Below are 27,405 nucleotides of genomic sequence, written 5' to 3' on the forward strand. Positions count from 1 at the left end.
TAAGGCTCCTAATATGCAGTATACTTCTTACCCTGCCAGTCTAGAACCAAATCAAGATGCACTCAGGAGACAAGTTCATATTTTTGGTCCCACTGGACAGGCTCAGTATGATTAAAAATCCACTCTGATCTCTGCAGCCACCTAATTAATTTTTGCTTCAGGCAGATACAAGTGAAAACCATTACTTAATTTAACTCACATTCCAGTTAAGTTCTGTACCTGGGTGTGGTACACACATCACAAGAACTGTCCATTCCAACCCCATATATGTCACTTAGACAAGTGACATGACAGTACTGCCTGAACACCAAGCCCTGCTTTTTCTCTACAAGCTCCAACTACATCCTATATGCACAACCACCTTTCCTAGTCACCTCTGACTATCTGGAAGAGAAACACCTGAATTTTAATGGGACAATCTGAGGTTTATCCAAACTATTAGTTCAGCTAAAGCATTTAGTTCTCTTCTGCTATTAGGTAGTAATAACATCAGATTAAAAATGAGTATTCATCACCCCTATTACTAGTAGAAGCCTGTGTTGACCTTAAGAGCTTTAAGCATTCCAAAAAGAAAAAGCAAGAATGTCACCTATAACATTTCTTAAAATAGTAAGGCTGTTACTTGGCTACTTGTTTTCCCCTCTCCAGCCAGCAGATACTCACTGAGCTGCCCATGTGAGACAGAGCTTCTTCTGCACGCTCCACTCTGCTGCCCTTGGTACTGATGGTGAATGCTCTTGTCACATGACTGCAAAATTCCACAGCAATTCCACAGCTCTGGAGAGTGAAAGGAAACATGTGAAAACTTCACTTAGATCAGCACTTGGATAGCAAGGTCTCTACTCAGAATTCTGGATGACCTAGAAAGATTCCTAGCAGCTGTCATCAGTCCCCGGAGTTAAAAGTACCATGGGAAGTTACAAACTTAGTGTTGCTTCCCAGAGGCTGTTTGTTGCAGGTGTTTACCACACAGTGTTTTACCACCAGTCATTACTAACAGGCAATCAAACAGGAAGTGGAACATGAGATTGTTTAAGAGGTCAAGTTTCCTGAGGTTGAAGCAAGCTGGCTTTGATGCAGTGCACATAGCGAACATTGAACATTAGAATCGGTTTACAACTATTAGCTGCAATAACATTGCTTTAGAATAACACTGAATGTAAATCCTGATTTGATACCATGGCGATTCAGGTGATCAGTCATTTGCAACACCAACTGAACACTTGGCTAATCTTAGCCTTATCTAGTAGAGAAACCTCCTTGAACATACATCGAATTGTAACATGGGCCAACACTAGCCCTCAGACCTGCCACAAACCTCTAGAGAAGACGGTAAGCCAGAACAACCAGTAGCTGCTTACTGGAGCTAGTTCTGGAATGCTTTACCAAGGCTTTCTGCCTAGATGATTCTATCCACTTATGCAGGAACAATACTGGTGCTAGCACATCCCAGATCTACTCTGTAAACATAAATACAGCAGACAAACCTATGCATCCTCCCCCCTTCAGCATGAGCCACCTGTGTTAATGTGGAGCAGCACCTAGCCTAGACAGCTGCAATGCAGCTGTAGCTGCAAAACAAGAGTGACCTCTACCAGATGGACTATAGCTTCAGTTCAACTGCTGTATCTTATTAGTATTAGGACTAGTTGTCAGAATAAACTTGTTTTCTCTTCTTCTAGAGGTGTTAAATAGTTCCACTACTGTGCAAAGGCCGGTCAAAGTTCAATAGCAGAATAATGCTCAGTATCGCAAGTATACATGTAGCACACAGAACTGTTCAAAACTTGGAAACAGAAGCAAAGAGAGGTCTTGTTGACTTACCATGACAAGATTTACTAATGAAACTGCATTCAAGCTGATGCCCCAGAGCCACATCACTCCAAACATGTTGACGATTATCATAGCAATAGTTATTGAAACCACAACAGCAGCCCATACTTCAAAACCAAGAAGCACAGTTGTCACCAGAAATATTGAACCCAAAGAGATGCAGAGGTTAAAGATAGCATCGTGCACAATTGTCAAGTATTGTTCATAGAAGACATAAAACACACTGTAGAAAAAAGAGAGGTTGTCATTAGCCATCTTCCCTTTGATATGCTAATATTAGATTAGCTTCTTTGCTAAGGAAAAAGTAGTTCTCCCAACCCCTCATAGAAGTCACAGAAACTGGCTTCCTTGTATCAGTGGAATGTCATGTAACAGCCATCATTCTGTAGGAGTTAACTCCTCACTAAATAAAGATCATGGTCTTGAAGTCAGTGTGATTCCCATATTTCAATATAAACAGCTACAGTAGATACCAGAAGGCAGGTGCTCAGACCCACTGTGGTATCTACAGGAGCTACTGCAGATGAACCCTAAGCACAGGTAGGATTCTTTGATGCAGGGATCAGTATTTCAGATGCACAGATATCAACTCCAACTCAATTTCAGTGTGGTACTCTTATACTTGACATTTCTGTTGCATTTGCTTTACATTTAAATAACTTATCTGAAGTCAATACATTCAGATCACAGGTTGCAACTACACATGTCAACATATCTGCTTAAGTATGAACTATTAAACCCTACTATGAAAGCTAAGAAATGCCACAAAATGGAGTCATATCTACCTTTGTAGTGAAGGATTTAAATTAGTTATCAATGACAGTAGAAAGAGGCCAGTGCTATGGATACAAATTATATCTTCCTAGTTTTACTAGAAATCCCCAAGTATCTGCATTACCTTCTGTTAGACAAAACTCAGGTTTTCAATATGTTAATAGCCAGCACCTTTTCTGCATTGCTCAAGCATTTGTCACCAAGGCAAGATAGATCTAACCATACCTGTAAGGAAACACCCGGTAGTTCTTCTCTTTGATGCCCATGGTTTCAGTAATATTGTCTGCTATAATCCGAGCTTTCCTCATAGCATCAATAAAATCAGATGATGTTTTCAGTACAGTATGGTAAGTCATAAAATAAGTGGCTCCAACCTCAGTTTTGTTGTTTATAAAGTTCACAGCAGAGTTATATGCAGCATGTCCTCTATAAAAACAAGTATCAGATGTCAGCACCATTCACATTGATTAGCTTTTGTAACAAATAATCTTATGGAATGCTTTGAGTTGGAAGGGAGCATAAGATCATCTATTTAGTTGCACCTCTGCCATGAGCAGGAACACCTTCCACTAGACTATAGCTGCTCACATCCCATCCCACCTCACTTTGAACACTTCCAGGGATGGGGCACAGCTTCTCTGGGCAATCTGTTCCAGTGCCTCACTATCCTCAGAGTAAAGAATTTCTTCCTAACATCTATTCTAAACCTACCTTCTTTCATTTTAAAGCCATGCCTCCCTTTTTATCACTACACCCCCTTGTAAAAAGTGCCTCTCCAGCTCTCTTGTAGGTGCCCTTTAGAAACAGCTGGTAGTTGTTTCTAGCAGTTTCTAAAATTATAAAAGCTTCAGAGCACAATACATTTCAAGATTGCACGGGATATTCTAGCACAGACTGACAATAGATATTGTCTCTCTTTGTACAGGGGAAGCTGCTGTTCTATTTAGTTGATGATGCATTTAGGTTTTTTTCAGAAAACAGTACAGAACTGGTGAGATGTCAACGTTTGTACAGCTTTTAGGAGGACATTAGACATAAAACCTCCAGACAAAACCCAGAGCAAATATCTTTCACACATTGGTCTAAGCAGGGTCCATAGAATAAGGCTCTTACCCTTTGCCACATTTAGGATTAGGGTTGTCTGATAGGAACATTGGCAAAAAGGTCATGAAGTCTTCACCCTGTGGTCTCTGCTTGCCTTCTTGAGTCAGTGGTCGACAACGAATGCAGGATGGATCGCTGACTGAAGAAATACAGGAAGGAGGTCACCTACAGGGACAAGCATTCTTTTTCCTAACACTAGGAACTTCTGACTTGCATTACTACAGGATACAACTCCATAAAAAGCATTTTGACTGATGAACAAACTGATCCATCCTGAAATTCCATATAAGGTTTGTAGTCCTTAATTTAATTTATTGCTACTAAGGCAAGGACTGTCAGAGAACTCTTACTTTATCTCCATTAGATCTAATGAGAACTACACCCAGCTGAAGCACCAAGTTTGCATACTCTAAGAAAGCCAACAGAAGGATCAGAATTCTTACAGCAAGTTATATTGGCTGTCTAGGTAGGCTGTTTTCAATCTGCAGCATTCCAGTAGAATATTTAAGCTCACTCAAACAGCAGTTCAAGTAAATTAAGAGGACAACTCAAGAGGTTCCTACTTACAGTAAGAAAAGGTATTCACTTGACTCATGCCATGAGAAAATGTTTTGGCTGTGAAACTTATAAACCAAGCTAATCCACTAACAACAAGATGGATGCCAATACCTGAAGCATTGCAAAACTGTCCAGTGGTATTGTAGACTCTGCAACAAGATGACTGCGGCTTCACCCAGTCAAAGTAGTCATCAATCCAGGACGATGGAGCATAGCCTATCCTTGTGCTAATAAAAATAACACAACATATCCATCATCAGTAACTTTATGTTTAATTCCAAAACATATCACATGATCTCTCCAATTTATGCCATGTCAACTCATTCTTGTCAAATCTACTCAGCTCTTCATATAATCCCATGCTCCAGTACCCCATCCAAGAGCCATAATGCTCAGGTAGCTCAGAACACTGCAGCTAGAAAACAGCAGGAGCTTTTTCACTGCATCCTGTTCTGCTGCCAAACTCAACTTTCCATTCTCCTGCCCACTCTGTTCCCCATCCTATTTCACACCCTGTTGTCTCAGTTTTAGAGCAAAGCTCCTCCTTCAGTTAGGCTGAAATGAACTACACTGGAAGGAATTGGGAAAAGACTTCCTTGAGTTGTTAGTTGCAGATAGAATTCCTGCTTAGCCTCCCTAGGCTAGTCTAGTTTATTCACCAGGTTTAGAAGCTGAGCATGCAGCCATTTTCCAGATCATCATAACCCTGCTGAGAGGTTCTCACAAGTTATCCTTACTACCATTCCAAGATTCCTTGAAGGATCAAGCCACTTTTCCAAACCCAAGTACATCAATATATCCCATCAGTCCATACAAGTTTTGTCCTCATTCTAGAAGACTGTCACAGCTGCTTCCAATCCCCTTCCCTCCCAAACCCACAATATAAAGCAAATAAAATAGAATGTCTGTTTATGACCAGCAGCTGAGCCTGAGTAAATCAGGAGGACACGCTGCTCAGCTACATCTCTTCCATGCAACTATGAGAGACAAGCATGAAAGACTTACTAGCTACCAATTTCTGCAGCATTGAAGACTTGCTGGACAAGTGAATCATTATTACATCCTGTTCCACCACACACCATGTTCTGCCCTTCCAAAGTGGTGTAGTTGTGTCCTTCTTCTAGGACAAAGTAGACAGGGGGACCCGCATGCAGGTACTTGCTGATGTGGCTGAAGTAATCTATTACATAGGAGTCCTTCAAGGGAAAGTTTTGAGTTACTGTTATGGAATGTTGAGGTAGCACAATAAGGTATCAAGGTTTCAATTCAGCCACAAACTGCTGAACAGTGACACGATCCTAAGACTTACATCTGGCATTGAGAGAGACTGATCCAGCCCAATCTCTACATTGTGCATAACTGCTGCACTGAATGACAGGATACCCACAAACACTGCTATCTGCAAAAAAAGCAAACCCACGGACTTGAGAACTGTACAGAAACAACAGGCAATAGGAGTCATTTGTTAAGCTAATAGGAACCATGCAAAGAGGCTCTAGTTTAAATATGCTACCCAGGCTTAATACAACAGTGGTAGTACAACATAGCTACTCAGGGGTCCCTTTGGAACTGTAAGGAAATTTATTCTTAGAAATCAGTGAAGGTTACAAACACCTTCTGTAAATAAGCATGGTAACCTTAAACTGAATCACAGATTCATCAACAACGCTCTGGATTAATGCAGTGTAGAAGCCAATACATGCTGGTTTTTTTACATAGGCTAAAGTAATTTGATTGACTGCAATGCAACTCTTAAATATGGGCTTTAGACAATCCATGATCAAGCCTCTATTTACTGAAATACTTTTGCAGTTACAAAAGCTTATTTCTATTCTTATGCTAAGAACAAAAATACTAGAAGCTTCATTTGTTTCACTGTATTGAAGATCTTTCTTCCCTATTTAGGCCTTCAGGCTCACTGCTCTTTTGCTCAAGTTTAGATGACTGCTTACTTGAAATAGATTATACATACTACTATTGGTCTCATCCAGTCCTTAAGCAGATATGGAGAAAACAGATTTTTGAAGAACAGAAATAACATGTTCTCAGAACGCTGGACTCCACTCATTTCTTCACTGCTTTTGATGCAACACAGAATATCCAGTCTATTACTCTGAAAATGGATTAAATGCCAGAGTTAGAGCAGTTCTGCAGATGTCATCATCCCTGTGACACTGCAGTTACAGGTGCACTTATACTCACCTCTTGACGCTTGATATCCAAGCCCAGGAGACTGACAAAGCAAGTGACTTGAAGGATGAAGTCTATGAGCACAGCCATTCCAGCAAACAGGGAGAACGTGCGAACCGCTGGCATCGTAGACAGTGTCCCTGGAGGAAGTGACCCAGTTTGTTAAGAGAGCTCCCTTCTCCTAGAAATGCACCAGCATTTGCTAGACAAACATCCAGTTTAAGTGGTAGCCTTATAGCAGGACAAAGAGCCTTTCTTTCCAGAGCAAAGGAAACAGCCCATACAAGCCTGGCTACAGCTGCTGTCTTTGACCTATTTAACAGCACTGAGGCTGTGCAAAGGAGTGACTAGTTCTAAGCCATTTCTCAATCCCAAATTTAGGTGCAGACTGTGTAACAGGGCAGTTAAGGAGTGCTGTCAGGCAACATCTTGCTTCAATATTAAGCCACTTCAATCCAGGTTGATCCAATGACAAATTACTCTGCAGGTAAACAAAGCCATTATGAAAGAAGACCAAATTATACTTGTAGGGCAACAAAAGATTTACCTCTAAAACATTATAATGTGAGCCTCAAACAAATCTGTCATAGGGGCATTTTTCCAACCAAGGGGCATTTTGGCAAGATGAATAAATGCAATATAGGAGTTCATACACTCTGGTATTTGATCTATTCCTAAGGTCAAATTGAGACTTGTCAGTCACTGCAAGTGACTTTCAGGCTGAAAGGCTTGACAGATTCAGAGTTGGATCTTTTCAACTATGCCAGACTCTTAAAGTACTCCAATGCCTATCCCCAGCAGAAGTTTAACTTGATATTAACAATGAACGACTAAGCTAAACAGCCTCTACAAATTCTTATTTTGCTTTTATATTTTAGTATTGCATTTATTCTTGAAACATGCAGTTATGATAAGGCCTTTATCTTCAAATATTAAAGGAGTCTTACCAAGAAAGAATGCCACAGTCTCTGAAAAGGATGAGAGAAACATACTGGGTGCCACATCTCCCAAGACTCTGCCAATCTGTTTATCCAGAGTTTCACCCTGAAGGCGTTCATCTCTCTGTTTTAAGGCAATAATTTATTACTATTAGGAATCATGCAATTTATAAAGCTATTTCATATCGCTTCAAAAAACCTGAAACTTTAAAATATCCTAAGCTATGTTTTGTTGTTTCCACTGCATTAACAAGAGTTAATTAAAAAACAGCTGAGACTCTCTAAAGCAAGAGCAGCCTGAACATTACTTGTTGTCTTGCTTCAAATTTAAAATCTAAGTTCAGTACTTCAGGTAAAACTACACGTGTGACAGAGGCAGTACCAGTTTCAGTGGGCTATTGAACCTGTCAAATTAAAAAGCTTGTTACCCACTAAGAATTAGTGTCAGAAGTTCCTAGTCTTAAAGCATATAGTTTAGTTCATGACTACTGCTTACAATATGTTTAAGTTACAAGTGATCAAAATACCAGTTGTATTCTACAACTATTTTGATATCAAGCAACAATATGAAAAATGCAGAGACATAAATTACATTTTTTTTTTGTGAAGGTAGAAGGTACATTGATTCTTGTCTTTCTACAACTGTCACAAGATATCTTGTGAGAATCCAGAGCTGCTCACATTTAGCTGAGCACTGGAACACAGAAGACTTCCTTCTTCAAGTTCACAGCCTTCAAAAATGACAGGCACTTTTAGAAGAATCTGTATGCAAGAATAAATACCTGAAGTGTCTGAACCATAATGAAAATGTTGTCCACTCCAATAGCCAGCACCAAGAAAGGAATTACTTCTATCACAATCAGTGTCAGTGGGATTCCAAAGTAGCTGAAAATGCCTATAGAACATGCTACTGAGCTCAGTACAATCAGGATGCCTGCAATGCCCAGAGAGATCTTCGAATCCACCTAAAAAAAGTTGTACTGAACATCAGCCAAACAAGCATCATCCCACGGAATAGATTACTGCAAAAGCAAAACATTTCTAACATTTAGTCTAGGTAGCAGAAAACATTTCATGGGTTTTTTTTGAATATTCAGATATTAAAAAAAAATTATCAACTCTGAAGCTGCAAGTCTTAAAGCTGATGTGAACGGAACATCAAGTGAAAGAACTTAGCTGAAACTATGAAATACACATGGATTGTCTAGCAGAAAAACAATGCTCCCCCTAATTCCTGCCCATGAAAGACTCAATGCTCTAATAAAAAAACATCAGCATTCTGCAAAAATAGTTAAGTGACTTACAGCTATCAGCAAGCTCTAACTTCAGTCTTTATGGCAATGAAAACTATACACATACCAGCAGTCTTCTACAGCTCTGGATGTGTCCCAAAGCTATAGAGATGTAGAGGAACATCACAATATAGCTTATCAACACAACGCTAACATCACTGTTGCTTTCGCGGTTGATCTCATCTTCAATACTTCGTTCAGCAGAAAATGATATTGTTAAGTTTGAATTATTGTAGTTCTTCAAAAAGTTAATAAATCTAAAAAACAAAACCAAGAGGTTGATCACACTTTAAAAGGATAAAACATCTTCCACTAGAAATACTTGGAAGTCAGTTGATGGCAAATTTACATCATCTGTGTGGTACAAGAGTACCCTGTGGCCAGACAGTTTGAGGGGACCTTTCTCAGTTTCAAAAGAGAGGTGCTGGCTACACATACCTGGTACTCTTCTTTAAGAACTAGAAACACACTACATTGAAATACTTTCCATGTTCTCTCTAGTGTTTGAGGACTAATAGCTACTTTGCATGAGCTAAGCAAAACTCTAAGCACAATTTTCCTCAAAGCCAGACCTAGAAACACACACATGAAAGATGACTGCAGTTGCTTACAGTACTGGAACAATTTATTAACCCTTGTTTCAGTTCCCCAACCTGGAAGGTGCTTGTGACACAGGCAGATGCTTGTCATACTTTTATCTTGTCACAAACTTTCTAGTACAGTAGTTTCTATCTGAACTGACATCCAGAGCAGCTGGCCTGTGTAAGCTAGCTCTTTAAGGTGGTAGAGGGGATGAAAGCCTTAGACATTCATCTGGATGACATTTTTAAAAATTAAAGGTAAAGAACTACAGCATCAGGCTCGACCTTTCCACCCATGGTTAATGGTCCAGTAAATTAAAGAGTCTACCTGCGTAATTCTAGCCACAACAAAATAAATAATTTCTGAAGTTGCTTATTGGCAAGTACTACTGGGCTAGATGGTCACTAAGAGGACTAGAACCTGCGTCTCAAAGCAAATTAAGTGTGCCAGACAAAGTGAAGGTCTTATGACCAGCGCAGTCTGGTTTTAACCAGTTTTGCTACCTCTTGAAACATCCCTGTAGTTATACTGAAAAACTGTCAGTACAGTGCAGGTAGGCTTTTTCAATCAACATTTAGAGCTGCTTTAAGTCATGTATGCATTTCAGAATACAGGAAGACTACTTACTCTTTTTCCCATGCCAAGGCTTTCATCAGCTTTTTTGAGTCATTGTAGTAGTTATTGACAGGAAAAGTAATAACAAGAGCTGTAGCATTATTATAGTTATCATCTATAGAAGAAATAAAATGTTTGGCATTAAAAAAATGGAACTTACTTTCTAGTATAGCAGATACAAATAAGTTTAAAATTAGCATTGCCCAAAGCAATCCCATCCCTACAACTCCACTGAACACCACTGAGTTCTAAAACATACTACTGAAATAAGAACCAAAGCTGATAAGCACTACAGATTGCATTCCAGAGTAATTATTCATTGTTTAACATGTTCATCACACCACAATGTTACATTGTTGCCTAGTTGGACAAAAAGCTACTTTATAACCACTGTTTATGACTTTCCATCTAATGAGAATGTGGCTTCCTAAACACTGTACCTTTTGCATACTCAGATATTAGTCAAAGCAAATACAAATCTCCTACAGTTTAATAAATAAGCACTTGCCTTTAAACACTATTTCAGATATATTAAACACAAATATACTACCAAGTTATGTTTAATTAGATAAATTGCTTGAACAAAATCCTGGCTTAAGAGTAATTATGAAAGAATTTCCTTTTGAACACTTTAATCTATTCTTAACTGCTTTGTCAGATCAGTAACAAAACTTTATTCTAACTCAAAGCAAAATACACATACATCCCATCATGTAAACCTGAGCTGCTTCATGTCTTTATCTTTTACCAGGCCCAAAGCAGACCAAACATTTGTCCTGTTGACAAGTATGCTCCAATTACAGATTGCTTGCATTTTGCAGTTCCACAGTAGTCTGCCTCCAATCCCAGCACTGGTCTACTGAAAACTTACTTAAAACACCCTTACTTACTGAAAGTTTAACAAAACTTCAGTTTCTCTAGACTGCATTTAAACATCTGTGTTAAATGAGAACGCACCTTTAGCACCAAGAACAGCACACAAGAATGTACTCTCAGGTAGAAGTACACTGATTCTTGTGTATTGCAGATATTATGCTCCAATACTGTTTTGCCACTCACCATCATATCCTCCCAACACCAGCCATGGAAATACAGGTCCACCAAATGTTCCTAAGCAGGGATCGTGAAGCAAGCTTGTGTCATTCAGTGATGCTGGAGCCCTAAAGAGATCACCAGCAATAACTGTTAGCTTCTGCATGACAGCTGAGGCACAAAACAGTAAAAAGCTGTTGTGTTACAACTGAAAATCAAGACAAACAAGACAAGACTGCTAGTGGTACACTGCCCTTGTGCGCTGCATTTGCTTTGAATTTAAACACAGTTTTAAAGGTGTCCGCCTTACAGCCTTTAAGACAAAGAGTACCTTCTAACTAATTTAACTACAAACTAAAGAGAAAGCTCAGAAACTGGTCTTCTGTTCAGAATTCTTCAGAAGCATTGAAAACATATTTAAGGTAAACCAGAACCAGTATCCACACCAAACCAAGCTGAACAGGTAACTTGATTAAAAAACATGCAATTGTACTGCTCACCGAACACAATATAAGAAGTGAGTGTGGTAATCAGCATAGACAAAGAACTCATCCCCAACAGTGTGATCCAGAACAGAATGGCTGTTCTGAAAGTAGTTGAGTACACTCAGGATAGTGCAGTTGTTGTTGTAGGGAGCAAGAGGAGCCAGGCAAATGTCCTTCAGCATTACAGTCTCATTGTCATAAGAAGCAGTTATGTTGACAATAGCATCTTGCAAATCCAGTACCTTTAAACAAAACAAACCATAGTTTAGGAGCAGCATAAGAAAACACTTCCCTTGCAAGACAGGACTTAAGTGCACAATATATTGTTGCAATTGCCAGAGACAGAGGCACATATCAACAGAAGCACATTACAAAAACATTATTTCTGTGTTCATACTATGAACAGAGACTTAGCTTCCAAGTGTCTCTCTAACAGAAAGGTTTCCAGCAAAAAGCTTTTATAGTAAGGCTATGATTTTTAATAAGAATATCTAGTGACTGTTTTGATGGATAGCTAACATTGCAGGTGGAAGCCAACCCCATGCAGTTTTACCTGTTAAGTACACTTAGGTCTTTGCTCTTGGTAAGTCCCAATTACCTGATGGAGAATATCTTTGGTAAGGGGAGGCCCAAAAGGTACATCTTCTCCTGATGGGTAAGGTGAGTAGGTGTCTGGGTGGCTCTTTGGTGCTTGAATAATAATTTGTTCAGTACGGAAGAAAGGTCCAAAGTGCGTGTCAAAGTATTCCTTCTCCTTGCGGGCTTGGCTGCTTGGGGCTGACCAAAGATCTACAGGATTTGTAGTTGCTTTAATATATACAAAGCCTGAACAGCACATTGCAATGAAGACCACAGAGAAGAGGATAACAGGACGTGGATTTCTGACACAGAAAGCCCCCCATGATGTAAATGTCATCCTCAGGCCATTCTCAAACCTTTCACCAAGCCTTTCACCACAGGTAATGTTTCCTGCAAGAGCAAAAAAAACAGTAAATATTTGAGAAGTCAGTTAAGTAATATTTTCTTAGAGTCCACTCAGAAAGATGAAATTTTATTCTAACTGTTTGTAGGAAGCACCAGAAGCTATGTCTCCACTGACAGACAGATCGTGGGACCAATCCCTGACTGAGGCCAAGGGGCAAAAAACAGCTCGTACTTACACTGCCCCTTGTAATGTAAGGTTGTGTTTGACAGCAGTAGGGGTAGCAAATAAAGCTAAAATACATATAAGCAATAAAACAAGCTACCTCAGCTGGTACACAAGTTACAGTACAATATGCTTTAAATTATGCTTTCCCAATATGCTTTAAATGGATACATGGATGACTCAAAACATGATCATGTCCTCTCTATATTCCCACAACAATCTCCAGAACTTGCTTGGAGCTTAGCTAAGATCCATGAGGGGAGTACCCAGGGCTTTCCGCATCCAGTGAAATAGGGATAAATACTACTCTAAAAGAAGAGAGATACTGGTCAAAAGGCTAAAGGCCCTCTCAGAATGGACTTTTAGCCTAACAAAGCTAAAACTCCAGAACCCAACCATAGGAAACGGATACACTCAAACTGAGTTTGTAATAAACCCATTACTGTTATCCAAGACATACCATTGTCACGGTGGGAATTCACAGAAAAGGCTACATTGCTGTCAATTGGGGTGTACTCTGAGACAAAGTGCCGCCTTCTGCAAGACAAGAAACTGGGTTATCCTGCTTGTCCAAAAAGGCATCTGTACTGTTTGTACAACAGTCTTCCAGCTTTTGGAACACCATGTCAGCTATCTTAAGAAACTTTTTCAGCTTACATCAAGCACAGATTCTTTATGCACATTTAGAAGATCACTAGCATTAACAACACAAAGAATTTCTTTAAATTGATTCTAAGTTGATATTTGCAAGAGATTTTTACATTAGACATATGAACCAGGCATCTCAAACACACCACTTCATGATGTCCACTAAGGGAAGGCTGCTGAACATATCAAATTTTCATACCCACTATCCTTTTCCAAGCAGACTTAATTCTTACTATACAGCAATTTCGGTTTTCTGGTTATAACTAAACAACCACAGAATCAGAATGGTTTAGGTTGGAAGCAAACCTTAAAGATCATTTAATTCCAATTCCCCTGCCATGAACAAGGACATCTTCACTAGATAAGTTTACTTAGAGCCCAATCGAGTCTGGCCCTGAACACCTCCAGAAATGGTGAGTGCACAACCTCTTCCACTGATTCAATACCCTTACAGGACAGAAATTGTTTTTCAGATCTAATCCACATCTACTCTCCCCCAGCTTAAGACCATTGCCCCTTGTCCTGTCACTACATGCCCTTGTGTAAGAAGTCCCTCTCCAGCCTCCCTTTAGTTACTGGAAGGTGCTGTAAGGAATCCCTAGAGCCTTTTCTTCTCCAGGCTGAACAGCCCTAACTCTCTCAGCCAGTCTTCATAGGAGAGGTGCTCCAGCCATGTGATCAAGGGTGAAATGCTATAATTACTGAAAGCTTAGCTTTCATTTAGTTTTTTTCAAAATAGGAGACTAGGAAAAATTATTTATTACTTAATTTGCAATAGAGCAGTGACTGTTTTGTTGTGAATGTCTGTTTTCACAGACTTCTGCGTACTTAGTTATGAAAGTTGAAGAATAGTGTATGTGATTCTGTAGCTAAGAATGCTATGACACATATGCATCAACTAAACCAACTTCTGCAATCTTTTTACCCTTTTTACCAGGTTGTTTTAGCTGTTAGAACATTTTTGTAAGTATATGTGGTATTTGCTACAGAACATGACTTTTGGCTGGCTGAAGTAGTCAAGACATAAGCATCTGACCAGGGCAAAGAAGTTCTCAGAGATAAACAAGTGACTTGCAGAGATTAGCATTTTGAATGCTTTACCTGTAACACCAGACTCCAAAAACTAGTGCAAAAAATATGAGTAGAAATCCCATGTATGAGATCCACATGATGACATAGACAGCATCCAAACCAAACAATAGCCAAGGGGGAGGCAATGGAGGGGGCTGAGGTTTTGGACCACAGACAATTGAGCAGTCCTGACAGCTGCATGGTCCTGTTGAATCATCCATGGACTCATTACAGCCTTTGGTAGCGTTATTCATGGGGTTCATTCCATGGACAGGAACATCTATGAGAAATCACAAGTTGCAGAGTCAGTTTACTACCAGGAAAAATTCAGACCTTCCCAGTTACAGGAGTTAACCCTTTATATGAAAGCCCACAGCCCCTGTGTAGAGCAGCATTTCCTGGTCTTACAGATGAAGAATCCACTGCCTTTTCCACAGCAGGTACCAACTATTTACAGTTGTATAATAATTAATTGACTGGTCATGTCTGTAACACTTTGGTCTGTAAAAGTAATAAGCACATACTTCTATCAACCCAACAATGATTTGTCATCCGTCTTATCTATTCAGATTGTGAAATGTGTAACAATAATTTTTCTTTTTTTTCTGCTAATGAAATCCTCCAGGATGAGGGTACTGCCCATTTCCCAAGGAATACAAGTAGCCAGTTACCTAGGCTCAGTCTACCACAGAGTTTTAGAGATTTTTACAGTAAGAAGCTGTATAGAAAAAAATCCAAAGTATGGTTTCCAAGCAGAAATTTTAAAAAAAGTAAGTTAATCTCACATTGCTTTGAAAGCCTCTGACTGCAGACTTTCATTGCTGGGCAGCTGTTTAAACATCAGTGCTCTAGCCATAGCACCCAGCCTTTGACAGGAGTTTCAAAGGCCAGGACTATTCAGTTTCTTACCTGAAAAAATTGGAATTATGCTGAAAGGAGTTTGTCCATTGTCTTTACTAAACATGTACTCAATCCAGTTGGTTGCATTGCAGTCTTTAACATCCTTCCCACACAGCAACCCCAGTGCTTTAACATTGCTTGATGGAGCCTCCACATCTTTGCAGGCATTATACATTGCTGGGAAGAGTCATTAAAACAGTGTTATAATTTGAGTAAGCATTCCAAGTATTTCCAATTTTACAGACTCCCCAAGTTCCAGGAACATACTTATAGTTTTCAAGTAGAAATATCTTGGGATAGTGAACTAATACTTTTAGTTGTATTTATAGTATTCAAGGTTGCAATGCTTTGTTACAGCCACCTTGCTCTGAGAAAGCCACTCAAATCTGCATTATACTAGAACCTACTTTTCTGCTTGACAGGAAACATTACCTAATATTATTTTCAGGGAAAGCTATGAAAACCATTTAAGGTACTTTCAACTTGTAGGCCGTATATGATTATCAAGTGTCTCAATTTTATTAAAGTTTACTGCAAAAAGCATAAAAAGACTGAATTAATGCTTTAAGTTTGCTACAAAAATCAAAATACAACCCCAATGTATTGTTCTGTAAAAATGTCTGATTTTGACAAAGGACTAGACAGTCCATTTCAAGACGAGTACCTCTTAGAGAACCATTGTGTGTACAAATTTTATTATCATGCTTGCCAGACTGTTTTAGTATCAGGTAGACTTTGGACATTCAATACTTGGCAAAAAACTTTATTTTTCTGAAGTTAAAGTCATCAGGGTTATCAGCTATTAACTGTTTGTACAGATGTTCATCCTCGACTGAACCTTTAAAAATTGTTACTTAACAATGTCAGTGTAATGAACGTCCCTTGCCCAGGCAGAAGTTAAGTGTTCCATAAGTTTTAAGGGGGACCTACTGTTACCTATGTGATGACTCAAACTTCAAAAAGACAGAATTAGGAGGGGGAAACATCTCTCTGACTTTCTGAAAAAGCACTGGTCTTGTTACCTGGACAAACACCAAGGTAAATTAACAAACTGCTTACTCACCATTTGCGAATCGATCTCCAATGAAGTACTGCAGCTCTGTAATGCTACTCTTGTTCTCTTTTGAAATGGGATCATAGTAAGGTATGGTGCTTGTAACATTCAAAAAGTCAGACTGCTTGGGACTACAAGTCAGTTCACAGAAGAGGTTTATCAAGTTGTAAAAACACGATGGACATCTGGAAGGAAAGCCAGTTGGTAGGAAAGCCAATGAACAACAATCAGATTAAGAAGTAAAGGTGCTATGTAGGTCAAGTCAGATACGCCTTGCAAATATAAACATTCTGCTCAGAGCAACAGAACAAAATATTTAAATTCTGTAAGATTTTAATCAGCAATATGACAATTGTTGATGCTACAGATGAACAATTTTAAGCACCATAAATCACTAATAAAATTGCCTGCCTCAAATAGCAGATTCAAACAATTTTACTGGAATTTGAAGAAAAACTTAACTGTTGCTAGTAAAAAGACCTAGACTTCTTAATGTCTTAGTAAGAACAAGACCAAATGCTACACCCTCTTCTGAAGATTTCATTAGATAAAGTAGCTTGAGGCAAGCTAAGGGAATGTTTATTCTTACCAGCTAAATCAATCCAGACTGCAAGTAGTTGTTTCATGACATTGCAGCCTGCTGCTATGGATAAGAAAGCCACTCCAGCAGCTTGCTCCAATAATCCTTTAATGAAATTACCACTTTTTCTCTTTTTCTACAGTCTACTTGAAGACAAGTGCTTTGTTATTCTATTATAAAATTAGTTGCTTTGCCATTCATTAGCATACCTGGAGAGAAACTGCAGAGGCAGCTGCAAGTTATTTTTCAAAGTCTGAAGCTGATGAACATCACAGCAAGTGCTAACATTGCCAAAGAATAAACCTGGACAGAGTTCCTTAAGAAAAAAACAAAAAACAAACAACATTCAGATCAAGAGGAAAGGAAGAAAAAGCATGTTTAAGACTTCAGAACTCATTTTAATCATGGGGTTTGCATCAACATATTTCAGAACACAGTAGCTGTTGCTGTGGGAGACGCATAGGAGAAAAACAGTCCAGCAAACAAGATTTTTGTTTAGAAACTGGAGAGAAGAATCACTTTTTTCACTTCTTTTATTCAAGGCAGCACTTCCTTTTGAAAAGCTCCTTCAGATGATCTTTAGTCACCAGGGTCTATATATAGAATGATAATGGCATTTGAGAGCCTATTGGTAAGAGGACAACACATGTTTATCCAAGTTGAAAGTATTCCTGCAGCTTATCCTCTAGTACTCCTTCTGGATAGTATCAGACTTTAAAGTCTCAGAAGGCAAGCCACTAACCATAAAACCACTGATTAACTGGAAGAGCTGCTTCATGTTCACTTTGTGGAAAAGACAAATGCATTTAACATAAGTCTAACTGATACAAACATACAAGAACTGTACATTAAGTCTTCAGAAACAATACACAACAGCAGTTAGCTCACCTACATATTTAATGAAGTCACTCCTGTCACCAGTCTAACCATTGTTTAACTCTGTAGTTATTTCACTCTTTAAAGCTTTGAACTATCAGATGCCAGAAGGCAAATCTGGCAACATGCTGTGTTGTGCATGAAGAGAGAGACTTCTCATACCTCTGAAAAGAAACTGAGGTAAATTACCTTAACCCAGTTGGACTTGAGAAATCAGAGATAATCTGTTTACTTTCTCATCAGGTTAGGATGAGAGGTCATAGCACAGGTCCAAAAGAACCCAATACAGAATTCTACTGTTGGAGAATTTTTTTTTAGCAGCAAACCTACAAGAGAAACTCACCTGCATTAAGTCATAGCCATCTTCTGGTAGTGCTATTGGTGGCCCATCATAAGCACAGTTGTACCTCTTGTCTCCAGAAGCAACTCCACATTCTCCATACCAGACACACATTTGTGGAAGTACCTAATCAACAAAACAAGTACCTAATCAACAAAACAAGATTAACTGCAAGGAATAGTTGCCAAATATCTCAGCTATTGTAGAATTTATGTGCTACTACTCCAAAGGCACTTGCAGTCCAGATGTGATAACTTCCTGCTAATTAAAACATTAGTGTGTACGACATAAAGCACCCATTAACAAAAACAGGTGTTTTTGACATGGTGCACATCAGCACTTATCTTCAGCTCAGCTCCCCAGCTTCCCTTGATCATTACAGAAACAGGAGGTGCACAACCTATAGTTAAGATCAAGTACAAGAGTTACTTAAGAAGAACCTAAACAATACCTAAGAAACATCTTCAAGTAGAAGGTGATTTAGAAAATAATTTGTTCATGCAAGACAACACAATAATTGTTGGGTTAAAATGTCACATTAGACCACAAGTCAGTGCACATGGAGAGAAACTCATTGCTTATGTGCAATCTCACTTCCTCCTGCCACCTCCTGATCCTTCCTGAAAACTCATTACAGTGACAGATTGAGGATTCTGAAACAGCAGCACAGAGAGGATTCTGAAACAGAACTTCATAGCTCCACATTTGCCATACATATATTGTGACAATCTCAAAGGATGCCCTCCATCACCACTTTCAAGCCAAAGCATGGAACATTTAAACGGGATAACAGTGCTAAGAAAAAAAACTCATTTTAAAGATGTTTTAATTTAAGGGACTATTGAAAATTCAAGAAATTTATTCTTTATTATGTGCATAAAAAAAATTGAAAAATGGCAGTGGCACCTTGAAAGCCTTTCATTTTCGTTCAGTAGTACTGACACTGAAACATCTGAGATACTAAGCCAAAATATTTATTCTGAACATTAAAACATTTAATGCAATAATAACAAGCTATTTACAACAAAAGCTTTAATACAGCTCCAAAGTTTTCTTACCACCTGGGCTGCAAGCAGACTGCACAAACATTTACTACACTTCTGCCAGCTCTGATCAGGAGTTTGCTTAGTACAGTTTGAGATATAACTGACCTATTTTGATCTCCTAAACAACCTTGACTTAGCATTTTAGAGACACCCTATGTTGTTGCTGCAAGGACAGACTGCTGTGCTTTGTGCTTGACCATGAATAGTATTATTTACCAACCAGAGAGGCCCCTGAAAGGCTGCCCTGACAATACCCAAGAGCTACCTAGAAACACAGTGCCTCCATAACATCCATTTTTGTGCTGAACAACACTGACAGTTCTTCAAAAAGTACATCAGTAGTTGGCTGTTTATCAGGGAAAACAACCATCATTAATTTACCCAACCCAAGACTTGTTTCCTCTTTCCCCTAACCAGGGCAACAGAGGCCAACTCAAAGTCACTCACTGCAAGCCAGGTCTAAAAGTCAGTTTAAGTGCCACTCACCTAGATCACCATTTCATCTGTGTATTCTAGCATGTCTTCTAGTTAAACCCACAACCAGCTGTTAAGTATTACCATGTTCTATGATACAAGCTGGATAACACCCTTTAAGATTGCACTTATAAACACTGAATGTTTAATACCAGTATAAGCCAAAAAGTCAAACTTCCATAACTTGTCAACTATTTCTCAAAACCCCATTGTAAATTTGCTGATGCATCAAGTTAATCTAAGAAGTTAATACTACTATGATGCAAATTTAGAAGTCATCATCTTCAACTTTGCTTCCTCACACCTATATGCCCCAGTTTTAACAGCAAACAATCTACTAGCAGTGGAAATGGTTCTGCTGTTTGTACCAGCATCAGAAGTGAACTGTTTCTTCAAGAGGAAGCACAGATTCACTACTATTCTTGCAAAAGGGCAAGGAATTTGGAGCTGCTTTGCAATGCCTGTGAGAAAAGGATTAGTTATTTCTTCAGTATCAGGCTGGCTTCAGTATTTAGTCTAGAATGATTTGTAAGCATCCTTTCTAAAAAACACTTTCTGTGCTTCATTACATCTTCTTATCTAACACTTCTTATTTTTTAAAACACACAAATTCATCAACCTACTCTTTAGAGAAAGACTTTGTTTCTTCCAGAGTGGAATGTGTGGGAAACCTGGTAATGCAGTTAACAGTTACAAAAAACTTATCAGGGCACCTCTTGCATAGAAAAGCTTGAGTAAATTTCAGCTACCATGTCAGTCTGACTGATAGTTCAATTGTTTTAAAAATATTATCTGTGTTTCAAGGCAGCAACTCCTTGGTTATAGCTACATGGATACAAAACATAATACAATCTGTCTTATGTTTATAAATTTACCTACAAGGCTTTCTGTAATAATTTTCAGAACAGAACATAAAACAACTTACTTGCACATGACACTTGGTAATGTACTAAAAGGTACATTAAACAGCTAAACACAAAAGAAAAATAAAGCAAGACAAAGTTCGGCCTAGTATTAGTTTACATTTGAATTTGGATAAAGAATTTCAAATCACATTCCTGAAGTTCCACAGCAATAAAACATACAATGGAAAAAACAATGTTTGCCACTCAAACTTTCAACCTGTTTAAGAAAAGCTGAACAGATCAGCTGCTTTTAACTATTAGAAGAGCAATTGGACCTAGAACTGCAAGTCTGAACACTCTGTTTCAGTATTAACACGAAGAAGGCAGTTTCAGAAACAGCTTAAGATTTTTACATTTATGCCATTACCTAGCAGGATTTCACTAATAAAAGTGTGAGTTTGTCCCCTGAACCAGTAAGCTTTGGGGATGCTTGATTTACAGTGGTTGAACCAAGTCAATAAGCCTAAAAACCACCAAATCATTATGCATCAATAGCCTAAATTGGACAAGACAGCTCTTTAACAAGCAAACAGCCTACTTACCATTGAGTCAGCCCCAACATACAGGAGAGGACTGGTCTCCTATGGCTGAGGCAGCATTCAGGGATACAAATAACCACGTAACTACTCCACTGCCACAGATAAGATAGAGCTGACAGTTCTTCCCTCTGAAAACCCTCTAGTAAAAGCTAGATTAAGTTAGAGAGTAAGACAAGCACTTTGCTCTTTCCATTCTTTCAGAAGAATGCTCCTATGACGGTAGGGTGAGATAGGGATGACTAAGTGTGGTTGTAAATAACTCATAGTTGACAAAGCTGCTGCTGCTTGCAGTCAGACTTTTAGGTCAGATAGTTGTTCACCTGGCTATTAAGTTTCTTAGGTGGGTGAAAGCCTAGCCCCAAAAGTAACAGAGAAATACTATGTTGAACCCAACTCCCTTCTAAACAAGGCAAAATACTTAAAATACTCCATAAGTAACACAGGGCTAGTTCATGGTTTGGGGTTTTTTTATCTATGTTTTCCTTTTAAGATCACATAACTAAGTACTTCATATATTAAAATGGGACTTTCCTAAGTATTTCATAAAGCAACAGCAACATAATCTTAGATAAAGGCTGTTCCTTCCTGCCTCTAGCATATCTTAGAAAGCACTTGTCAGTACACTAACACCAATCCTCAGTACATCCTCAGAGTTCAGAAAACTGTATTCCTATTTCTGGCAGGCTTAGCCTGTTTGAAGAGAAATTTCACCTCAGGCCAAGGCTCTAGCAGCCCTTATAAAGAACTTGCAAATGAGCAAGTATGGGCATTCTACAAAAGTTCTGTTAAGAACAGAACAAAAGTTCTGGTTCCCAAGCATTATCACTCCTTTGTAACAGAACTAGTGTTCCAACAGATCATAAACACATTTAATGCAGCCCATGTTTCTTCAACTGCAGGTTGAAATAAACTGATAAATTCTGATGCTTCCAGCAGCATTCACCACCACCAATGAATACACAGCTGTTAAGGAGACAAAGAACAATGATGATGCTGTACACAGAAACAGCAACTGTTTGTGGTCTTACAAATACCAGATGACAAGTGAACACTGGTTGATTCTTCAAACTAGGATTACTAATGTATGGAAAAGGCAAGAGCATCAGATCCAGCTGTTTTCCTTTCCTTCATCTAGGATGATGCATCTGGGATCTTGCAGAGCAAAAAGATCAATCCAGGAAAGAGCACACTCTTCCCCTGCATCCCTTAATATCTGCTATTGCCAACCAGGTTGAGAGTTCTAAGGAAACACTACACCACCCTTGATAAATGGGTGGTGTATGGGTGATGACTGGTTTATGGAATCAGGTGACCAGGTCAGATTCAGAGATCTGCCCCAGAAGTTGCGTGTTACCTCACAACCCTTCCTGTGGGGGAAACAGGTGCATGGACTAAAGGAAACTTAACAGGTTTAGTTGTTATTCTCTGTCTCTTTCAGTAACTTGTTCAGAGCCATGCCTTATCTGCCAAGCTCCTCCTGTTCCTTTGCTCACCAGCCTGTTTCCTTTCAGATGGAAAAATCATTACTACTCCTGGTCAGGCAAAGCAAGCCACAGTTCTGGAGTTATCCAAGAGCATTTCAGATGTCACAGTAAAGTCAAAGTCAAGAGAAAGCTGCAATAACAGTAATAATTCAGAATCTGTGGGGACAAGCTGATGTTAGCTGCAAGGATGCATGCATGATCAGGAAGTGCAGGGGCCCCAGCTAGCACCTGTCTGCAGCTAAGTCCATCTGCACCAAAACAGCTCTGATGTCCTGCAGGTTAATAATAATAATGCACCACACCTAGATTGTTTTGGCTACTGCCCAGCTAGGTACTACTCAGTTCTACCAGTCACTCCCTTCAGTCATCTCTCCCCTTCTGAGGCAGCTTCCTCACCTTCCATCCAGAAAAGCTGAACAAGTCACTCCTGATTTTCCAGGAAGTAATTTAGATGAAGTGGTTACTGTCTTGTTCTGGAGCTACAATGCCATCCCTGACAAGGAAACTGCTCCAAAGAGACATTTCAGAACTTCATGTCCAAGGTCAGGTAACACCACACTGCAGCCACTTGGCACGAGCAGCACTTGTCATTAACACTTTCCCATGGGATTTCAGAAAATCAAATATAGCTTGGGATCCCAGCTGCTGATAGGAAACCTGTATGCAACCTTGATTAGCCCGTGATTTAACAGCTTGTGTTTTAGTACAATTATACAAAGATCAATTGCAATAGTGGCCATTAAGCACAAAACACCATCTAGTGCATTAGGACATTCATAAGAAAATAAAATAGTAATGGATAGCTGGCAGAAATCTTGTACCATGGACTGTTCAGAGTGAAAGATACAAGCTGAACACTTCAAGTTCATTGTGAATACATACGTAGTGGCAAGACTGAGCTGAAGTGCCACTCCAGTCCACTGACTGCTTTGAAACAGAAAGAAACATGACATAGGGCACTTTGGATTACAAACATCACAACTGAAAGCGCAAAACCATTATACCAGCAGTACACTTGAGCGAGAGAACAGTTTACCTTTACAATGCTTCTCTCCAGCAAGCATCTAACACTAAATAGGCTCAGTCTAACTGAAGGACCAGCTTCTCTTTGAAAGATATCAAGGGTCCTCTTTGTGAAGTGTCAGACTGTAAATAAGAGTTAATGGCAAAGATTCCAAATAAAACCAGATTCTGCCTTCTTACAGTACGCAACTGAGACTTGCATGATTAGAGTAACTTTGTAATGTTTACTTCGAGGGACCACAAAGCCTCTTCCCCTAAATATTTGGGGAACTTATTTCAAGTTCCTATAGGTCAGTATCCTCTTGAAAAGGAAAGCATTCTGTCATTTCTTTACCAGCCTAGGACACACCTCATTGCTCCAAGATGGTATCTCCTCCAAAAAACATTACATAAAGGTGCATTGGTTAGCTGTGAAGTATCATTACTTACTCACCTGAAGATCACGAGTCACTACTAACAATCACCTTCTCCAGTGCTAATAGAAGAATGAATACCTTATGTTCAAGCTCTTAAAAAGTTTTTTTCAAAGAGTATATGAGAACAGCACATACACAAGATGACAAACTCCTATGTTTAAAAAGAGCTAATCATAAAACTTGACCTAGAAAGTATGTTTTCAACATAGGTAGAGAGGGAAAGAAAGCCAAGGCTTACAAGACACTCCTTGTTTCTCCAGAGGAATGTGGAGTATCCCGCTCCTATCTTGCGCTACAGCATAACAAAACATGACTGAGAGGAGTGAATGTTTTACCATATTTTTACCTAAAGCCCTCAAGAAGTCCAACATACTCTAGTCCTCGATTTTAAGGATATATGTAGTCTTACTACTGGCACATAAATAAACAGCAGCTCTCAGTCCACATGGATCATTACTTCCAAGAAGCCGTCAACCTAGCCTAAGTTACACCCCAAGCAAAGCGAACCAGACACCGACGACATCTGCAAGCCTCTGCCGAGCATGTGACTGCGTGGCCACTCACATGCACTGGGCATTGCATAACCAGGGCACGCCACGGGAGCATCCCGGGGCTGCCGCTGCCGCCTGCGACCGCAGGGGACGGGGACCGGGCAGAGGCTGAAGTTCGCGGGTGCTTCCCGGCGGGCCTGCTGAGCCACCGGCTGACAGCCCCGTCCCACGGGGACCAGGGGCACAGGAGAAGTTGGGCGAGCCCCACCGGGGACGAGGAGGGGACACCCCGGTACCTCTCTTCAGCTTCGCGCCGCCCCGAGCCCAGGGGCCTAACCCGGACCCCGCCGCCTTGATCCAGCCCCGCCGCCTGGGACACCCCCGGTCGCGGGATGCGCAGGGGACACCGCGGCTCCCCCCGCCCCAGGCAACACCCGCGGGATCCCGCTGCCCACCCGCCGCTCCCTCTCCTCGCCACCACGCCGGGAGGCCCGGCATTCCCCACTCCACGGACTCACCCGCACGGGCGACAGAAGCAGGAGGAGAACGAGGAACCCGAGGCCGCCTCCCCCGGGGCTGCCTTGAGGGGTCCCCATGGCGGCGCGGGCTGGAGCGCGGATGACCGGCAGGCGCTGTGGGCAGCAGCACGGAGCAGCAGCGGATGGAAACAGGAGGAGGGCGGCGAGGAAGCCGCGCCAGCGCAGTCTAGAAGGGCCGCTCTCGCCTACCTGGGCGGAGCCGCCAGCCCCTTCGAGGAGAGGCCGATGGCCGCCCCAGCGCCGCCGCCAACCGCGACCGCCGGCCCACCCCCCGGCACCGCCTCACCCTGCACGGCCAAAACAGGAACACCCTCCTCGATACCACCTCCCTCCTCACGGCCTGCCCAGAAACACCGCCCCCGGCACCGCCTTCCCCCTCACGGCCTGCCCAGAAACACCGCCCCGGCACCGCCTCCCCAGCACGGCCTGTCCCGGCGGCGGCGGGCGGGGCTCCCGTCACGCCACGGCCGCTCCGCGCCGCCAGGGTGCGGGGGGCGATGCTCTGGGGGGCCCCGGTGGGAAGCTCGTCCCGGTGCGGGAACGGAGCCGTGCTCCTCCGGGATGGACCATCCCGCCCAAGCTGCACTGGCAGCCGGGTAGCGGCATCGTCCCCGCGCGGGAGTGTTAATCGCGTAGTTTGTAAATTTCAAAAGTCTTGTTAAAAACCTTTGGATTTGGGAAAGCGCCTTAATTGGGCTTCAAAGCCACTGCTTGGTTATTTCTGAGGACTCGTCGGGCAGCCCTGCGTGCCGTGAGGGTGCAATCAGATACAACGATCGGGGAGTCTGGGCTGCCTGGCCGAGGGCCGCTGTCCCGGGGCTGTGCCCGCTGCCCGCTCCGCTCCCGGCTGGAGCTGACCGCTGTCGCAATCAGCAGCTCTGGGAGTGCTGGCTGCGCTCTGCCAGAGCTATCTGCCTGTTTGGGCTCTGTTACCTTGGGCTCTGCTTGTTTGGACTCTGTTTGGGAGCATTTCGGGACCTGTCTGGGAGGAGGCACAATAAAAGCAGGGTGTGAGGCATTCGTGCATGCAGTCTCTAATTTCCCCACCTCTTTATTGCCTTCCTCGACAGGTAACTCGCATTGCCGTGCTGGAATAAAACATGTAATTTAGCTGATGTTGCCATCTGCTGACGGGAACGCAGACTCGTCTGGGTGTCAGAGCCAGACTGACTCGGGCTGGCGTGTTGGCCGGCAGCCTCCCCAGGGTCACGGTAATCCGACTTTCCGCTCAGGGTAGAACCCGGTTAGACAGGGAATTGTCCGGCTATTAATAGCTTCAGAGATGGAGATTTCACAGCTTCTTTGGACAGACTCTTCCACTGAGTGACCACATTTGGAGTAAAATGCTTTCCTGTATCTAAAGAGATTTTCGATCTGTAGGCTATTGCCTCTTGTGCTGTCATGGTGCCTGACTGAGAAGAGTGTGACTCCTCCTTCTCCCCATCTTCCCGTTTGGTAGCTGCAGTGATTAGTAAAATGTTCCTACAGCCAGTACAGCCAGCTTTCTGCTTCGGGCTGAGCAAACGCAGCTCACAGCTCCAGCAGCCCCGGCTGTTGGGGTGGCAGTAAAATAGATTTTGCTACAGTATGTCAGTATCTTTTTTTTTTTTTTTTTTTTTTGTCTGTTTGTTTCCTTTTTTCCTTCCCTTTTTTTTTTTTTTTTTTTTTTTCGCGAGGGGGCATGTGTTTGGTTTTTGGGGTTTTTTTCTTGTTTGTTCTGGGGAGCCTAAACCTGGACACAGCACTTCAACTGCGTCTGACATGTCCCGAAGAGAGAAAGAAACATGTCCCGAAGAGAGAAAGAACCCTAACCCTTGACCTACTGACCATCCTCTTGCTGATGATGCAGCTTGCTGACTCATGTTCAGCATTTCGCCCAGCCACCCTGTTCTTTTCTTCCAAACTGTTTTCCATCTAGCCACTGCCCAGCTTGTACTTTTCTGTGGGATTACTCCACCCTAAATGCAAGACTTGGCATTTGGCAAGTGCCAAACAAAGCTAGAGTACTTAAAGTTATATTGTGTTTTAATTTTCATGTCATAAATAATAAATTTATTCAGGACTATGCAGTATGATTCTAGAAGCAGGAAAACTAGTTCCAGGCATTCCACTTAAGCACAGAATTCAGTGGGCATAGCTTGCATAGGTAAAAAAATGCAAGAACCTTGTTTCAATGCTTGTGAAAAAAATGTGAAGGATAGCAAAACTGACTGAACAGAAATGATATTTTCTTTCTGTATAAATTACACAGTGAATAAGTGATTTAAGAATGAGAGCTGAGAGAGAACCAATGTAGAGTGTTGTGGAACAAGCAAGAGAAAAGCTACTGCAAGGACAACTTTCACCATAAAATAATTAACATCACCCTTGTCTACCAGCTGCAGCACAAAGAGAGAGAAGGGGTAGTATTTTAATATTTATTGAATTCTCTCACAAGTATCTCTAGTTGGCTGACTAAATTCATACTGT

At 41.0% G+C, this 27,405-nt stretch overlaps 1 protein-coding gene across 1 annotated transcript in view; it reads right to left on the minus strand.

Moving 5' to 3' along the window:
- Positions 1–25,180, minus strand: part of NPC1 (NPC intracellular cholesterol transporter 1) — a 26,537-nt gene extending 1,357 nt beyond the window's left edge. Inside the window, exons 1-23 of the mRNA XM_071418260.1 lie at positions 24,916–25,180; positions 18,023–18,145; positions 17,013–17,119; positions 16,233–16,408; positions 15,179–15,346; positions 14,300–14,549; positions 13,011–13,087; positions 12,002–12,372; positions 11,419–11,645; positions 10,946–11,046; positions 9,899–10,001; positions 8,757–8,946; positions 8,180–8,362; positions 7,407–7,521; positions 6,472–6,599; positions 6,242–6,382; positions 5,579–5,668; positions 5,275–5,465; positions 4,381–4,496; positions 3,721–3,850; positions 2,833–3,033; positions 1,825–2,056; positions 664–777 (exon numbers count right to left, since the gene is read on the minus strand). Of these exons, the coding sequence (XP_071274361.1) occupies positions 664–777; positions 1,825–2,056; positions 2,833–3,033; positions 3,721–3,850; positions 4,381–4,496; positions 5,275–5,465; positions 5,579–5,668; positions 6,242–6,382; positions 6,472–6,599; positions 7,407–7,521; positions 8,180–8,362; positions 8,757–8,946; positions 9,899–10,001; positions 10,946–11,046; positions 11,419–11,645; positions 12,002–12,372; positions 13,011–13,087; positions 14,300–14,549; positions 15,179–15,346; positions 16,233–16,408; positions 17,013–17,119; positions 18,023–18,145; positions 24,916–24,993 (3,612 nt within the window). The 5' untranslated portion in view covers positions 24,994–25,180. The remainder of the gene's footprint in view (positions 1–663; positions 778–1,824; positions 2,057–2,832; positions 3,034–3,720; positions 3,851–4,380; positions 4,497–5,274; positions 5,466–5,578; positions 5,669–6,241; positions 6,383–6,471; positions 6,600–7,406; positions 7,522–8,179; positions 8,363–8,756; positions 8,947–9,898; positions 10,002–10,945; positions 11,047–11,418; positions 11,646–12,001; positions 12,373–13,010; positions 13,088–14,299; positions 14,550–15,178; positions 15,347–16,232; positions 16,409–17,012; positions 17,120–18,022; positions 18,146–24,915) is intronic.
- Positions 25,181–27,405: the final 2,225 nt, after the last annotated feature.

This window comes from Agelaius tricolor, unplaced genomic scaffold, assembly GCF_023055355.1.
Source record: "Agelaius tricolor isolate 1412-34295 unplaced genomic scaffold, bAgeTri1.0.p SCAF_2, whole genome shotgun sequence".
In the NCBI taxonomy this organism is placed as follows: Eukaryota; Metazoa; Chordata; class Aves; order Passeriformes; family Icteridae; genus Agelaius; species Agelaius tricolor.